Raw genomic sequence first — 16885 nt, 5'->3', positions numbered from 1 at the left:
GTGTGTGCGTGTGTGTGTGTGTGTGTGTGTGTGTGTGTGTTGCCTTGTTGTCATTGGTAACGCTGAAAATGAAACATGGTGGCCGTGAAGTGACGTTTGTGACCACAGGAGGAAGAAGATGAAGATGAAGATAAGAAGATGAAGAGGAGAAGAAGAAGAAGAAGAAGAAGAAGAAGAAGAAGAAGAAGAAGAAGAAGAAGAAGAAGTCAAAGGTAATTTGGTGAGCAGGTAAAGAATGTCCAGTAAAGAGGGAAGAACTCATGTTTCTTGCATGGTGTTCCTGGTGAACCTCCAGTCTTTGTCATGCAGAGCACAGTGACTGTAAAGTGTAAGTACGTCAGCGCCACCTGCTGGAGTAACATTCAACGTTCAGTGACAACTCCTCTCATAAAGAGACATTCTCCATCATGGCCTCTCTTTTAATAAAACTGTTTGAGTAATTTTACAAAGTCCAATTAAAGTAAAGGTCTTATTTAATGAATAATAATGACTTTATTTTTACGCCATGAAAATAGTTAGTGCAATTAGTTCAATTGATAAAACAATAAATCATATCAATACAATAAATATTGGTGGTGGGAATGTCAGCCCGGAGGCTGGTAGAGGGAATGTCAGCCTGGAGGCTGGTAGAGGGAATGTCAGGAGGCTGGTAGAGGGAATGTCAGGAGGCTGGTAGAGGGAATGTCAGCCCGGAGGCTGGTAGAGGGAATGTCAGCCTGGAGGCTGGTAGAGGGAATGTCAGGAGGCTGGTAGAGGGAATGTCAGGAGGCTGGTAGAGGGAATGTCTGGAGGCTGGTAGAGGGAATGTCAGGAGGCTGGTAGAGGGAATGTCAGGAGGCTGGTAGAGGGAATGTCTGGAGGCTGGTAGAGGGAATGTCTGGAGGCTGGTAGAGGGAATGTCAGGAGGCTGGTAGAGGGAATGTCAGGAGGCTGGTAGAGGGAATGTCTGGAGGCTGGTAGAGGGAATGTCAGCCTGGAGGCTGGTAGAGGGAATGTCAGGAGGCTGGTAGAGGGAATGTCAGGAGGCTGGTAGAGGGAATGTCAGCCTGGAGGCTGGTAGAGGGAATGTCAGGAGGCTGGTAGAGGGAATGTCAGGAGGCTGGTAGAGGGAATGTCAGGAGGCTGGTAGAGGGAATGTCAGTCTGGAGGCTGGTAGAGGGAATGTCAGCCTGGAGGCTGGTAGAGGGAATGTCAGGAGGCTGGTAGAGGGAATGTCAGGAGGCTGGTAGAGGGAATGTCAGCCTGGAGGCTGGTAGAGGGAATGTCAGTCTGGAGGCTGGTAGAGGGAATGTCAGCCTGGAGGCTGGTAGAGGGAATGTCAGCCTGGAGGCTGGTAGAGGGAATGTCAGCCTGGAGGCTGGTGGTGGGAATGTCAGGAGGCTGGTAGAGGGAATGTCAGCCTGGAGGCTGGGAATGTCAACCTGGTGGTGGGAATGTCAGGAGGCTGGCGGTGGGAATGTCAGCCTGGAGGCTGGAGGGAACAGTGCAACAATTGAAGGAAATCCCCACTGAGGCCGAGAGCCGGATAGCCTGCAGGATCTGGTGGATGGTTAGTTTTTCATGGATTAGATTATCCAGAACCTTGTCACAACACTTGGAAACGCTAGACTTTTTAGATCCGTAGTTTGTTGGATTTTAAATAGTGAGGATTCATATTTATTTAACCTTATCCTCTCACAGGAAACTTACTTTCTACTCAAGTCAATAAAGCAATTATTGAACTGTACACTGTTTAGGCTTTTTTACAGTTTACAGTTTTTCAGATCATTTCCTATCAATGAATACAGAGCAGAATATAAACACATTTTGACCCCCAAAAAATGATGTCACCTGAGAATATACTTTACCTTCCTTTATCAACCCTGTTGAGATTGTGGGTGCCAAGAGCAACATCGACTTTTCCCCGTCTGTATGATTTCATTCTCATCTGCTAAGATAAGACCAAGTCAAAATGAGGTCACATTAAATGGTTGAAATCTAATAATCAGATCTTGTATAGCGCCTTTAGAGTGTGATGAATTATTGTTACTTCTGAATTGGAGAAAAAACATACATATAATAAATGTATCTGCACTTTACCCATAATGCCATGCAAATTACAATAACTAATTGAAAAGATGCTTCATGGTAAAGGGTTGGTATAGTATTTAACTGTAAACATTACAGCAAAAGGTTAACAGTGTATTGATCCAGAGGAAATGATGCAAAAGGAAGCAACCCTGTTTCCCAGTGTTGTGTCCCACACAGATAAGCAATGCACTTGCTAATTTTAAAGCCAGAAAGGGAAGGAAGCATGACAGCAAAGTTTCCGCTGTACCAAACACTGAGGGGGGGGGGGGGGGGCCTGTCTTGGAAAAAGCTTAATGTTCGTCCGTCGGCTTGGAGTCAGTGAGGAATCCAACACCCGCCTATGGTGGAACTATGGCACATAACGAAACACATCCCTTTATGGAGATACTCAAATCATTTAATCTTGGTGAGTGTGTATGTATTTATTTCTTTGTATTTCTTAGTATTTTTCCCCCCAAAGCTGCTGTTGTATTGTAAAATGCAGATGTGATACAAAAAGAGTTTCACATAAAACTCTGTTTAATCTCCCAAAGTGTCTTATTGAAAACCAGTCAAACACAGTTCTTTACAGCAGCTTGAAACCCTTCTGTTTACCCCCACGATTGTTTAAGTCTTTGCATTGCATTTAATTATTTAAAATGTATATTGATGTACATCTTGTTTTACTATTATGTCTTCTGTTTATGTCTGATGTGAAACATTTGAATTACCTTGTTTCTGGAAAGGTTCACATAAACTCTGAACATCTGAGAAGTCAGGAAACGTTTCTAGTCGTTTTCTCTCTAGTATGAAACCAGTGCAGGAAGAGCTTGGCAACCAAATGGTAAAACAAAAGTGAAGTTCTTTTTCCAGTTTCTGCTTCGACACAGTGATACTACCTAGACAGTGAGCCCACACGCAGGTATGATGTAAGACTTTATGTAACATTGTGCCCAGTATAGCAGCATCCAGTGGCAAATCAATAAAATAAAAATGATTTCCTGAAACAATCTGGCACATATGAGATGTACTTGATGCAACTGCTCCTCGTCTATACTAATAGGGTTTGATCTCTAACTTGAAATGCAGCTGTAACGTCCATGTACGGAAATAACCCTTCCCCAACACAGTGCATCCTGCCTCTAGATTCCCCGCAGTATTTCGCCTTTCCTGACACTCTGCATTGATTTTTACTTTCCAGGCGATATGATTCTAGCCTTCTGTTTATCTGTGCTTGTGGGCCTCCTGCTGGGTGCTCTGGTCTACGTTCTGTTGACCTGGGCATCCCGGCGCCAGGCCACCGCCAGGATCACCAGGCGCTCCAAAAAGAGATCCGGCACGTCACAGACATCCACGGACAACCCCATGGGCCTTTACAGGAGCACTTTTCTGAGCGTCTACAGGCAGCCCTCTCTGGAGCCGGTGGGCCCTCTGGGGAGCAAGCCCGGCGTGGAGAGCTCCACGTTCCGCCCCGTGGCCAAGAGAAGCCGAGCCGGCCTGGAGATGGGAGAGGACACTCTGATCATGACCGAGGACGCGCCGGCTTCGACCTCATCGGACTCAGCATCCCTTGTGCCAAACAAGAGACATTCCTTCTGGATGGGCAATGGACTTAAGGGCTTCCTTCCGTCACAGACTCCTCCTCCCGCGTATGACAGTGTCATCCACGCCTTTGAAGAGACTTGCACTTGAAGATCTCTGAATCAATACAAGAGAAACTGAAAGAAATGAGAACATTCTGGGATTACAGGAGGACTTTCTGACTGTGCTCTGCTCGTTATCAGACCATTTCTGATGCTTTACCTTATACTGAATACGATGCTTCCACAACCACCAAGTCAAAGCACAGCATTAAGATATAGATAAGGGCACAACTAATGATCATTTTCATAATGGATTATTTTGCATGTTTATTTCTTGATCAGTATAAATTCTATTCTCTATAGAATGTCACAGATTAACAAATACATCCCATGTAAGTAACTTCTCTAAATGTTATGTCCAAAAACAAACAAACGATATTTAAAATATTTATAAAATAGAGACGAGCAACCAATCCCAACCCAATGTAACAAGCAAACACTTGTTCACAAAATCTCCTGACCCCGTGACCTGTAGAAGTTCACATGACGCTGAGGGAAACACTGTGCCTGATAGTCATATTATCACAATAAAGATTTATGATGTTGATGAGATTCCAGTGCTTGTGCTTATTTATGCATAAACTAAACAACAGAAATCAGTTTAGGTATTTAAAATGAGCAAATGTAGTGTCATCATTGGCTAATTGTGAAATTAATTAATCCACAAATGTTAACACGGTGGCGGGAAGGACAGTCCGCTACCAACACATTCATCACACCAAGGTCTCGTGTCAAGAATGTCACTTTAATTCACATTATTAAGCTGCGGTGCGCCTTGTGAGGTTGCCATTATGAAAGAAACCCCCTTTTGAGATGCAGCAACAACGCGAGGAGAGATTACAGTAGGCTGTGGCTCCACATCAGAATGTGATATTAGAATACGTGGTTGAGCTGTACGTACCAGTGATCGTCCACAGGCGTTTATGAGTGGTGGCGCTTTCGTTTTTTTTAACTGGGGTCTATTTATGTGTTTTTACGTGCTTCCTCCCTCATGGCAACCCGTCTTTTAAAGCCACAACCCCAAAGTGCGCCAGCGGCGGAATAGCGCTTGGCAACACGACCGCACTCTGCGCCGACCTGCCTCCTGGATGAACGTCGTCCGCCGGCGTCAGGTACAGTACGGCCGTACGAGCCTCGGTGATGGGAGTCATGTCGGAATGCTGCATGAAGGCTTCAATACGCGCCTTTGAATGAGAAATGTAATATTACAGATACAGAGATGTCTTTTACTTCAAGATGCTGTGGATCTACTTTCTTCATGAAAGCATGAGGCCGGTTATATATCCTGACATGTTTAAATGTGTTATCCTCACCGTCTGCATGAGGCGTTAATGCTCGATGCAGAGTTCACATCCTCGCCTGGCTGCTCGGCTGTTTGACGTAAAACAGGCTCAGTACCCATGGAGACTGCCAGTGCCCTGAGCTCCAATGCGGTGTTGCCGTTGCATAGAGACTGAGGGGGAAACTGTGAATTTCAAGGTTGATGCACTGAATGACAAGGCGGCTATTTAAAGCAGGAGCCCACCCATCTGTCTCTCTGCATCTCTGTTAGATGATCTTACTTGTTGAATAATGCTTTTATTCGGCTGTTTTTTTTTCTTCCCTCCATTGAAACAGGATCTCACTACCCTGCAGAGCCACATCACACCACCGAGACGCCTCATTTCATGGCAGAAACTCTGAAAGTGCAGAGGTGCTTGGTTTTTAGATGAGTGTTGGAGCGGGACACACAACGATGCCGTTCACGTCCCCGTAGATTCCACTGTGTGAGCACCAGGAGCAGAGCAGCCATTACCCCTTCAGTGCATCATCTGACTGGAAATATGGACACAGTCAATGGAGGGATTTTAACTCAACATGTCCAGGAACTATGAGGTACGTTGGAATGCTTTCAGATCACCTTGCATTCGTTCCCCATTACAAGAACACGGACACTAACCAGTCTGTGCTGTCAAATATGATTCACAGGACTTTTAATATTGTCAGAGAGATCCCCCAAGATACTAAATAATGTCTAGACTAATATCTGTGGAAAAGGGTTACATTTTATGGATTTGTGCAGCCAAAAACATGGAGTCTGTAAACATAATGCAGCTTTTAAATACTACATTTCTACTCCAAAGTAGACGTGTGAGCCCTTTGGAACATTTCCTTTTGGAAGGTTGGAAACTAATGCTTTCCAACGTTTGCCTTAAAATAGAATTGATGTTCTATTTATGTAATACTTTTAGTTCTGATTGTAAGAAGTAAAAAAGGGACAGGCTGTAGTGATGATTTCATCAAGGGACAGATCCTGGAGCTGCTCCACGGACGGTGAATAACAGGACAACAGCTATGACACTTTGTAGCAGCAGTCGTGGTGATTTTACTGCTATAACGGCACATTGATGATTCAATGTTACAAGCTGTGTCGGAAATTATGGATCATCTCAAACAGAGAGAGCACAAGTCCCTTTTTTTCCAATCACAGATGCCTTTTGAAGTAGCTAAGGAAGGTGGATTTAATATACTTTATAATGTAAAGGCAATGCCAGTAGATATTATCAGACATCAACGGGTGTCAACATACTGATCTCAGCTTACGTCATATTACAGTTTGCCCCGTTGACATGGATTGTAAATGTTGAAATCTCCATTTTACTGAGCATGTTAAGGACGACTCATCCTTGGATAAACAAATGGAGATTTATTCTTGAGCTTGGAGACGGCAATTGACTCACCACGAGGTCCAGTTGGTAGCCGAGTTTTTTGATCACTTCTCCCTGAGCAGATGGAGACACCACAAGGTCCAAAGAAGTTCAGTCTCATCTATCGGATGGTTTATTTCCCCCCACGAAGCGTTTGCCTCTTTCTTGTTGTCGTGAACAGAGGGACCCAAGCGCAGACGTTTGAGGCAGCAGCTTGAAAAGCAAAAGCACATGGACACTTTGATGGTCCGGCAGGGAATGAAATGGGACCGGGCCGATGAGGGAATGGGATGCAGGTGAGAAGGAGGGGAGGGAAGGCAGAGCTGATGAGGGAAGACTAGGGAACAGGTGTGTAGAGGGGTGGGGCAGCCAGGTGATGGGGAAGGATGGGTGGAGCCAATGAAGCGGGGGGGGGGCTTCCACAGCCAAAAATCCCAAAATGTCGACAGAAGTCAGTTCTAAGCAAATTTGTTTTTTTTTTTAAAGTATATATTCCCTTAACTTGCCTCTTCCTCTGCTCTACCCGCCAGCCTGGTCACTCAGTAGGGATGTTGGCTGCCGTGGAACATGGTCCCATCCTCTGCAGCGACTCCAACATCCTCTGCCTGTCGTGGAAGGGCAGAGTCCCCAAGAGCGAGAAGGACAAGCCGGTGTGCAGGAGGCGGTACTACGAGGAGGGCTGGCTCGCCACGGGGAACGGGAGAGGAGTGGTCGGGGTGACGTTTACGTCCAGTCACTGCAGGAGGGACCGAAGCACGCCTCAGAGAATCAACTTTAATCTGCGAGGACACAACAGTGAGGTCGGTCACTTTCAAAAGACTTGTATTTATATCTAACCCATCCTTACAGAAACCTCCATCCTGATACAAACATCAGTGTTCCTGTCTTTGACGATAAAACAATATATAGATATAGATATATATAAAAAAATAAAATAAATAATAATAATATATATATATATAGATGTAGTAAAACACGGTATCTCAAGAAAGTACATTTCTTCAATTTTGGCACAAACTCAATGATGAACTGATCAGAATTTGGTGGTCAAAGGTCAAAGGTCACTGTGACGTCATGATGGCATTTTTCAACACATATGGGCGTAAGCAGCAACTTGACTGGTTGATGGAGGCATACAACCCCAAAGTCCTAATTCAAATTCATTAAATACACAGATTCACATTCAGATAATATCAACTCTCTCTCTCGTTTCTCTGCATTCTGACTTTCCTTCCAGCTGCAGTGGACTTTAAGGTCACATTCAGTCTTAAAGACCTTTTATTAGCACTGAGCTCACACTCTCTATTAATCATGAATGCTCCTCTGTGCAGAAAAGGCACCTGGGTTTGGGAGAAATGCTAACGGTGTTTCGGGGTTTGCAGGTTGTCTTGGTGCGTTGGAATGAACCCTTTCAGAAGCTCGCCACCTGTGATATGGAAGGAGGTATATTCGTGTGGATCCAGTATGAGGGAAGATGGTCTGTGGAGTTAGTGAACGACAGAGGAGCCCAGGTAGACACTGTTTTTGTGGTATCATCACAAAAGCCTGCAACACATTATACTACTAGACATCTGTAATGTACTTGACTTTAGCAGTATCCTGTATACATACACAAATATCTTGAAGGTGAGCACTTCTTCCCTCCAGGTGAGTGACTTCACTTGGTCACATGACGGCACCCAAGCCCTCATCGCGTACCGGGATGGCTTTGTGTTGGTGGGCTCGGTCAGCGGACAGAGACACTGGTCCTCGGAGATCAACCTGGAGAGTCAAATCACCTGTGGCATCTGGACGCCCGATGATCAACAGGTACACATTGGTTGAACTGTTATGAATTATTGGTTTTATTTAACCTTTCTTTCTGTCTGGCATAACGCATAACAAATATCTTTATTAAGAAAAAGTACATATGGGACGAGGATGCTTCGAATGCCTAAAAAATACAAGGTGAAGCGATGGGCAGTGTTGCAGCACTCGATGGCCTTGAGTTTGATAACCAGAGCTTTTTCATCACGCCCATCTATTCAGGCGTAATGTACACTGCCCCCTCAGGTCTTGTTTGGCACAGCAGACGGTCAGGTGATCGTGATGGACTGTCACGGACGAATGCTCGCCCATGTTCTGTTGCACGAGTCCGATGGGATCGTGAGCATGTGCTGGAACTGCCCCGATTTCCTGGTTGAGGACAGCACAGAGAGCGACACGGACTCCGACGACAACATCCTGCCTTTCGGTACGAACGCCCACCAAAACCACTCATGACAGCTTGCAACCTTTTAATATACTTTTTCTGATATATAAACTTTGTCCTTCCAAGTGCGGAGAGTCAAGCCTCTGTTGACGGTCACCTTCCTATCAGGAGATATCAGTTTAATGAACAACTACGACGACCTCTCTCCTGCTGTAATTCGCTCAGGGCTGAAAGGTATAAAACTGGGACATTAACAAGCATGCCAATACATCGTATCGATCGTACGACCCGTAACATGTTTTTTCTGCTCCTTCACTCCAAAGATGTTGAGGCCCAGTGGTGCTCCCAGGGGGACCTCCTGGCTGTGGCCGGCATGGAGAGACACGGACTTCCTGTTGACTCCTCCTGCTCGTCCATCATGAGGAATGCCCTTGTTAAGTTCTATAATGTCCAAGGAGAGCACATCTACACTTTGGAAACCCCGGCACAGGTTAGCCATATCATATATCATTACATGTATAAACAGACAGGAGTGGAAAGATGAGGGGATCTGTATGAGAGATGTGATGAAAAGAAGCAATACATGTAAACTGATCACTGCGGGGGGTTCTTTTATTGTGAAATGGTCCCTCAGAGACCCATCACCACCATCTGCTGGGGTCACAGAGACTCTCGCCTGTTCCTTGCGTGTGGACCGGCGCTGTATGTGGTCCGCGTGGAGCACAGGGTGGCCAGCCTCCAACTCTTATGCCAGCAGGGCATCGCCAGCGCCCTGAGGGAGGAGAAAGACGTGGGGAAGCTGAACATGCCCTCGCTGCTCTGCTCTTACGTCACCACCGCTTTCATACCCACCATCAAGGTGCACTGATCCCTCTTCCAATCATTTATGTGCGGTAACCAACTTCTGTTGATAATGTGAAAACCGCTGACTGAAGCGTGTTTTCATCTGAGCGTCCGGCAATCCTACAGCCCTTTTCCTCTCTTTGTTCCAGCCCCCAATCCCTGACCCCAACAACATCCGGGACTTTGTCAGCTATCCCACCGCCGGCAATGAGAGGCTGCACTGCACCATGAAGCGAGCAGAGGACAGCCCCGAGGCAGGCGGACCCTGCTACACTCTCTACCTGGAGTATTTAGGAGGACTGGTGCCCATTCTCAAAGGGAGGCGCATCAGTAAACTACGGCCCGAGTTTGTCATCATGGATCCGAAAATGGACAGCAAAGCAGGTGGGCTTGGACCTTACAGGGTCGAGGGTTACAGTCCAAAGCTTGATAGCACTAGTGGTGGGTGACAAAAATACATTTTGTATTGTGGCCATCATTCACCTTGAGAAAGACTATGGTGATGACGGCTCTTCTCTGACGTAACATCGTCCGAGGCCTGATCCAGGAATAGCCTGCACCATGACCTGGCTGCACCAGGGTCACATCCAGCCTGTGGTCCCACCAAACAAGACTCGCTTGTATTAATATTCCTGCTGTTCCGTGTGTTTTTTTTCTTCCAGAGGAGGTGTGTGTGAATCCCATGATCTCATACACGGACAGCTGTAACTGCTCCGACTCCAGTGACATTGAGTTGAGCGACGAGTGGGTCGGGAAAAAGTCGCCAAAGTTGTCCAGAGGAAACAGGTCGGAAAAACTCTACGTTACGCACGTTTTAATAGTTTCACCGAGTCGTCGACGTCACGGCTGTGGCGTGAATTGAAAATGCGATATTTCAAAAGAAAGAGATGATTGAAAACTGCACCTCCTTTTTTTTCAAAGGTTGAACATGGAATCAAGAAAATCTCCCAAACTTTCACGTGCCAATCAGGAAGGCCAACGGTCGCCACGGTTACCAAAAAAGCCTCCAATTCGCTCTCCCAGTCTGACACGTCGGGAGTTTTCTATGGATGGGATCACAGAGGTATGAATATGCATCTTCCATTAAGGCTACTGTTGTTCCTGCATTAGTATGATTTAGTTTTTCACAATAAAATGATAATGTACATTAAGTAACTGTGATGTCACACAAGGCTTTCCAGTAAAAAGATATATGTTCTCTCATCTTAAATGATTAAAAAACCCAGATACTATTTCTCTCTCTTACGACCTGCTATAATAAATCATCTGTAGGCTCATGTCAGCTCTTGATTAATTTTTAATGTCACGCCAGTAACTGTCTTCCATTATTTCTGCCTCAAAGCACAACTACCTTGCTCAGGTCACATCCAACATTTGGGGGACAAAATTCAAAATTGTTGGACTTGCTTCTTTTCTCCCTGCCAATCTCGGTGCAGGTAAATTTCACACAACGCCCACACATTCACATGGCAGCGGCCGGTCGGATGACTCAAACCTTCTGTGTTTCAGTCATCTATAAGACGAGTCTGCTGCATCTTCAACCGAGACAGATGACGATCTACCTTCCCGAAGTGCGAAAGATTTCTCACGACTTCATGAGCCTGCCTGTGTTCAACCCCAATGTGTTCAGTGAGGATGAGGATGATTTACCAGGTGTGGATGAATATCAAGCACCATAACAATAAGAAATGAGTGAGATTGCAGTTATTTTCAATGCACCTGATTATCTATGTGCTAAAAGTCATTGACACAGTTCTCCTTTGTGTGTTTTTTTTAAGTGATGGGGCCATCTGGAGTGGCAGGAGACAATCCCCCGTGTACAGTCAACATCCCCATCGCTCCCATCCACAGCCCGGCTCAGGCCATGTCTCCCACTCAGAGCATCGGCCTGGTTCAGTCTCTTCTGGCCAATCAGAACATCCAGCTCGACGTCCTGACGAACCCGACAGCCACCGCAGCAGCTGCAGCTGCGGCGGCCGCAGCTTCTGCCCCCGTTACAGACCGAGGGCAGGATGCAGTTCCATCACCATACCCAGTGCCGACGAGATACCCAAACCCCGGCCAAGTGATCTTCAATGGGCTGGAGATGGCTCCTCTTCTCCCCGGTACTCTTCCTCCGCCACCTCCGCCTCATCACCTCCCGCCGCAGCCTCACCCGCAGCGGTCTCACTCGCAGCAGCCTCGCCAGCTGCCGTCCAAGCAGTCGCAGCAAATGCAGACGCAGCAGCAGAAAATGCATCATCATCAACAGCAACAGCAACACCACCACCAGTCCCAGTCACAGCAGCAGCAACAGCAGCAATTGCAGCAGCAACAGCTGCAACAACAACACCAACAGCTGCAGCAGCAGCAGCAGCAGCTCCAGCAGCTGCAGACGCTACACCAGCAGCAGCAGCAGCAGCATCAGCAGCAGGTGCAGCAACACCAACAGCTCCAACAACAGAACCCGACGCCCCAACAGATCCACCACCAACAGCAGATCCAGCAGCAGCAGCAGCAGATGCAGATGCAGCACGAGCAAATGCAGCAGCAGCAGCAGCAGATGCAGCAGCAGCAGCAGCAGATCCGGCAGCAGATCCAGGAGATGAGGCAGCAGCAGCAGCAGCTCCAGCAGCAGCATCAGCAGATCCAGCAGCAGCATCAGCAGATGCAGAGGCAGCACCAACAGATGCAGCAGCAGCTGAAGATGCAGATGACGCTGCCCCCTCCTCCGACTGGCTATCCGACTATTTCGCTGCACCAGATTCATCTTCTGCCTCCTCCTCCGACCACGGAGCCGGGGTTCAGCAGGGGGGAGCACAGCCACACGCTCAAGCCGAGTCTGCCGCGGACTTTACCTCCCTTCACTGACATGGACGGATCTATGGAGATCCAGATGAGGAAGGTGAATCCTCCTCCTCCGTACCCGGGCACCGTGGCGTCGGCGGCCACAGCTCAGGCCGTCGCCACGCCTCAAACTCTCGTCACGAACTGTGACAGCCCAAGTATCCTGTCGCCAGACCCCTGCCTGAAGAAGGATGAGTTTTTGCTTCATCCCGTTACGTTGCAGTACCCGACACCTCTGGGTTACGAGAGGATCACGACTTTTGACAGCAGCGGCAACGTGGAGGAGGTTTGCCGGCCGCGCAGGCGCCTCGTTCGCAACCAGAACGCATACGCCGTCCACGGCATCGGAGGCTCGGCCACGCTCAAGGTCACTTCCTCTGAGAACAAAAAGATTCAGCTTCCCTACAGCTCAGCCACGTTGAGTCGTCTGTCCGTCCCTCGATACTCAATACCTAGCGGAGACCCTCCCCCTTACCCTGATCCGGCCAATCAAGTAACTGCTACACTTCCTCCTCCCCAGAGGATCGATAACAGTCTGATCCACGCCACTCTACGCCGCGACCGCAGGGACGTCGGACTCAAAGTGCCACAGATGATGGAAAGCTCCAGAACCCTCCCCACCAAGGCGAAAATGAACAGCGCACTAGCACTCACCTACCAGCAGAGGGTGCCCACCGCATTGTACACGTGCACACAGTGCAGCAGTAACAGCAGCAGCACCAGCGTCAGCGTGAGTGGTGGCGGGACCATGAGTAGTGGCATCGCGGGGGGCACCGTGGTGAGGCAGGACTTCCCGCCCGGGAAGGGGGTCCACCACAGCACCATTATCGTGCACTCCAAAAGCACCTCGCCTATGGCCTCTCAGTCCTCCTACAGCCTGCTGAGCGCCGTCGACAACAGCAGGGACCGGACGGTGTACGTGAACTCCGCCTTCACCGAGGACGAGACTTTGAATCAGCACTGTCACCTGGAGAAGTCTGTACGTCAGCTGACGCTCGGCGACGTCAGCCTGACGGTTAAACGCCCTCCGCCTTACCAGTGGGACACCTCCACCACGGAGGAGTTCTGGCTCACTCCGGAGCAAACCATGCTGGGTCCTCCACCGGGACCTCATAAACCGCCTCCGCTCATCATCAGTCAGGCTCAGCACCTGGACATGACCCGGCTACCGTTTGTCCTCACGACTAAACCGCCGAGCAGTCAGACCACGAGCACTCTTACTTTCCCGTCAGGTTACCAGATATCTCTCGCGCCTTTCCCCCCCAGTGTGGGCCACGGCGGTCCTCCACTGCAGACCTTACAGAACCCTCCACCACAGGAGGTGGTCGGTTCGGTCCCCTTTGCTCAGCAGGATCCCAATTTGGTCTTGCCCCCAGGATACCCTCCAAGTCTGGCTAACTTGGCCTGCTGCCCTCTCCCCCCGATGTATCCGGGGGCCAGCTCATGTGCCGGACTTCAGCTGCACCCCGTCAACCTCCACCCCTGGAACCCTTACCCCTGCCCGCCTCCCATGCAAGACCCTCCAGCACCTCCCCTCCCGACCAAAACTCATCAGATTTTAGAGAAGCCGATCCTCTCCCCACCTCCTCCCACTGGGCCGCCCCCACCGCCTCCTCTCCCCCCTCCTCCTCCACCGACTGAGCTACCACCTTCCAAGAGTTCCTCAGAGGATCAAGCGGAATCTGCCAACAACTTCCTAGAGCCATCGTCCCTGAACGAGAGCCCTGTGCCCCAGGAGTCCGAGCGCTTCAACAAGAAGAGCCGCAAAAGACTGGACAGCAGAGCCGAGGACGCAAACATGCCCAACGTCTCCGAGGGCAAATCCAGGAAGGAAGGGCGGGCGCTCTCTGACTTCAACACCCTCATCTCCAGCCCGAGGCTCGGCAGCAGGGAGAAGAAGAAGCCCAAGGGGCAGAGGGAGCAGCTGAGCAACAAAACCAAGAAGATGAGCAGGACCACCAATGAGTTCCAGGACAGCTCGGAGAGCGAGCCGGAGCTGTTCATCAGCGGCGACGAGCTCATGAACCAGAACCAGAGTAGTAAGAAGAGCTGGAAGAACAAGCGCAGCATGCGCATGGCCAGCGAGCTGGAGGAGATCAAGTGCCGCAAGGCCAACGAGAGAGAGGACCGCAGCTTGGGGAGCCAGGGATTCGTCTACGTCATGGCCAATAAACAGCCTTTGTGGAATGAAGCCACCCAGGTCTACCAGCTGGATTTTGGAGGACGAGTGACACAGGAGTCGGCAAAGAATTTTCAAATTGAGCTGGATGGTCGACAGGTAATGAGATACGAAATCCTGAAGAGGTGAAATGATCGGTTTATTGCTCTTTTGGTTGATTGGCAGAAAATGTAGCTCCTCGTTTTTAAGCAAAAATGTCATATTCATTGGTTTTCACCTTTTCTTTTCTTTTTAGACTGCTGGTGAGACAAAACAAGCTATTTAAATATCTTACCTCTGGAAAAGTGTGATCTGCATTTTTCAGTTTTCGCTGTGCAAAATAAAAGACGATCATTGGAAGTTTAATTGTTGATGGCGATCATCATTAGTCGCAGCCCTAGATGCATCAATGTAAGGAAATTAATGCTTTCTGGAATGTCTTCCTCTTGTCTTCTTTTAGGTGATGCAGTTTGGGCGAATAGATGGGAACGGCTATATCATGGATTTCCAGTATCCTTTCTCAGCAGTGCAGGCATTTGCTGTCGCCTTGGCCAACGTGACTCAAAGGCTGAAGTGAAAAAGTTCTGTGTTGTTGTAGACGGAGTCCAAAGGAGCCACAGTGACGTACCGCTCCCATGTGTGGGGCTAAAGCTGGGAAATGTCAGTGTTTTTGATACACAGGTAAGATAACAGGCAGACAATTTACAATCAGTCTGAAGGTCATGTCGCCGTAGGTCAGCGGTCATGGAGGCCACACCAGTTGCTCCATCATTTCTAGTTAAGATGTTGAATGTACTAAAGCTAATTTTATTCATTGTTCAAATGTTATTGAGTGAAGTAAAAAAAAAAAAGATCTAATATAAAGGTTAACTAAGTACATGTTGGAATGGATTTCAGAGCAGTGTGTAGGTGGAGTATATTATAATGAAGTATACTCCCTACTCATAAAAATGATGGCTAATTTAATGTATTTCTAATTATTAAATATTTGATTTATGTTTGTGTTGTTAATAATTAAAAAAAAGATATACGGCAAATACCTACATTGTTAGGTTTGATGGCATTCAAAGTTGCAAATACATTTTCACAAAGCCATACCATATGTGATATAAACACTGCACTATTTACAGTTTTAATTAATAAAGTAAATTCATTATATGGTTTTTATTATGAGAATCAAATTGATTGTTGTTATTTCATTTTCAAAAACTGTATTTGTGTGTCTGCTCTTCATTCAAATCCCATTTTGTTCAAGTCGTGATTTGAGATTTAGTCCGTTTTGTTTTTTTAAATGTCCAACATTATTATGCTCAAATTGCTGAACATGCAATAGAAGAATATATTGATCTGCAACTGCATCATGACGAGCTGGACCCCAGTTGATAGTTTGTATATTTTCTATTCATGACTTCTGTGAAGTGAAGCAATGAACATAAACCATATTCATTTGGCCCAAAATACTGCAAATCATTATTTAGTTTGAATATGTACACGTTGTCTACAAATGGTATCTTATGTGTCAAGTAGTGAAAATGCATTTGGCTGAGAGTAAGTTAGCGGGAAGATGGTAGAAAATGTCCCACCCCTTGGTTGGCTCGGTGTTGTTTTCATTGGGTGTTTCTGATGCTGCTACGTCAGTAGTTTCCTCTTGGAACCAGTGCTGCTTTAGATAGATAGAGCTTGTGTGCAGTAACGCTTCCTACATAGAACTGATGTTGAACTTGCAAAAGAAAATACAAAGCTGCTTGCAAAGTGTATTTAGTAAACGACCAAACATTCGCTTGGAAAAATTGTGCTTTTATGTTGCGGATTCCAGTAATTATGTCCATCACATTTGCTTTAACATGGTGACATGATGTTACATCTGTAGAAAAAAAGAACAACGAACTTGCAAAGGTATTATTAAATTGAGCACATTCATAAGTTGTAACTGTGTGAGGTTCATGTAGATCTGGTGCTAATGTATAAAGAAACAAATGTGGAAACGTGTGGACGTTTGTCGTTTGCTAAAAGAAGGTTATAGTAAAGTTACACGAAGAAAGTATTTTGAGAGAGTCTACAGAGAGTTTTAATTTAAGAGCTTTTCGTTTGGTGCAGCTTCAGACGTCGGCGTGTCATTTATCAGCAATACTGCCTAATGAATAGTTGGTTGCCTGATTTTATTTTCTCTTATTTTGTGAAAGAAACAAATATGATGTGACCATAGGTTTACATGGACCTATAGGCTGGCCAAAATGTAATAAATAAATACATTGTTCCAGATGTTTTTGTTGTTGTGTTTCATTGACACGCTGCAAATTTATTAGATAAGATTTATTGAGATGTATTGTGTTGTTTAATTGAACAATTATTACTATAAGGAATCTTTATGCATACATTGTAGAAAATATCTAAAATGTTAAATAGTCTTTTATTTTGTTTGTACTGATTAGGTCCTACAATACATTATAATATTACAATACATGGTTTATGTGATAAATTTAATATT

General features: G+C 46.8%; 2 protein-coding genes across 2 annotated transcripts; both read left to right on the top strand.

Moving 5' to 3' along the window:
- The first annotated feature begins 2350 nt into the window (after positions 1-2350).
- Positions 2351-4229, top strand: myct1b (myc target 1b). Its single transcript, XM_084013355.1, has 2 exons — positions 2351-2476; positions 3251-4229. Exons 1-2 carry the CDS (start codon positions 2422-2424, stop codon positions 3739-3741), a joined length of 546 nt encoding a protein of 181 aa, XP_083869481.1. The 5' UTR covers positions 2351-2421; the 3' UTR covers positions 3742-4229.
- A 748-nt stretch (positions 4230-4977) lies between these two features.
- On the top strand, positions 4978-16652 carry tulp4b (TUB like protein 4b). The gene is made up of 15 exons (XM_084013105.1): positions 4978-5567; positions 6910-7179; positions 7762-7890; positions 8027-8188; positions 8432-8612; positions 8697-8804; positions 8894-9060; positions 9205-9429; positions 9563-9797; positions 10076-10199; positions 10335-10476; positions 10756-10849; positions 10923-11066; positions 11192-14517; positions 14858-16652. Exons 1-15 carry the CDS (start codon positions 5550-5552, stop codon positions 14972-14974), a joined length of 5442 nt encoding a protein of 1813 aa, XP_083869231.1. The 5' UTR covers positions 4978-5549; the 3' UTR covers positions 14975-16652.
- The last annotated feature ends 233 nt before the right edge of the window (positions 16653-16885 follow it).

Source organism: Eutrigla gurnardus, assembly GCF_963514095.1.
Source record: "Eutrigla gurnardus genome assembly, chromosome: 7".
NCBI classification, from domain to species: Eukaryota; Metazoa; Chordata; class Actinopteri; order Perciformes; family Triglidae; genus Eutrigla; species Eutrigla gurnardus.
This window is presented reverse-complemented; position numbering and strand designations above follow the sequence as displayed.

Bases quoted from the DNA above. Each gene is read 5' to 3' on its own strand.
- tulp4b (XM_084013105.1), top strand. The intron at 9,798-10,075 runs GTGGGCTTGGAC...TTTTTCTTCCAG, and splicing joins GAAAATGGACAGCAAAGCAG to AGGAGGTGTGTGTGAATCCC. The intron at 10,200-10,334 runs GTCGGAAAAACT...TTTTTTTCAAAG, and splicing joins AAGTTGTCCAGAGGAAACAG to GTTGAACATGGAATCAAGAA.
- myct1b (XM_084013355.1), top strand. From the start codon at position 2,422: ATGGCACATAACGAAACACATCCCTTTATGGAGATACTCAAATCATTT. The intron at 2,477-3,250 runs GTGAGTGTGTAT...TTTACTTTCCAG, and splicing joins ACTCAAATCATTTAATCTTG to GCGATATGATTCTAGCCTTC.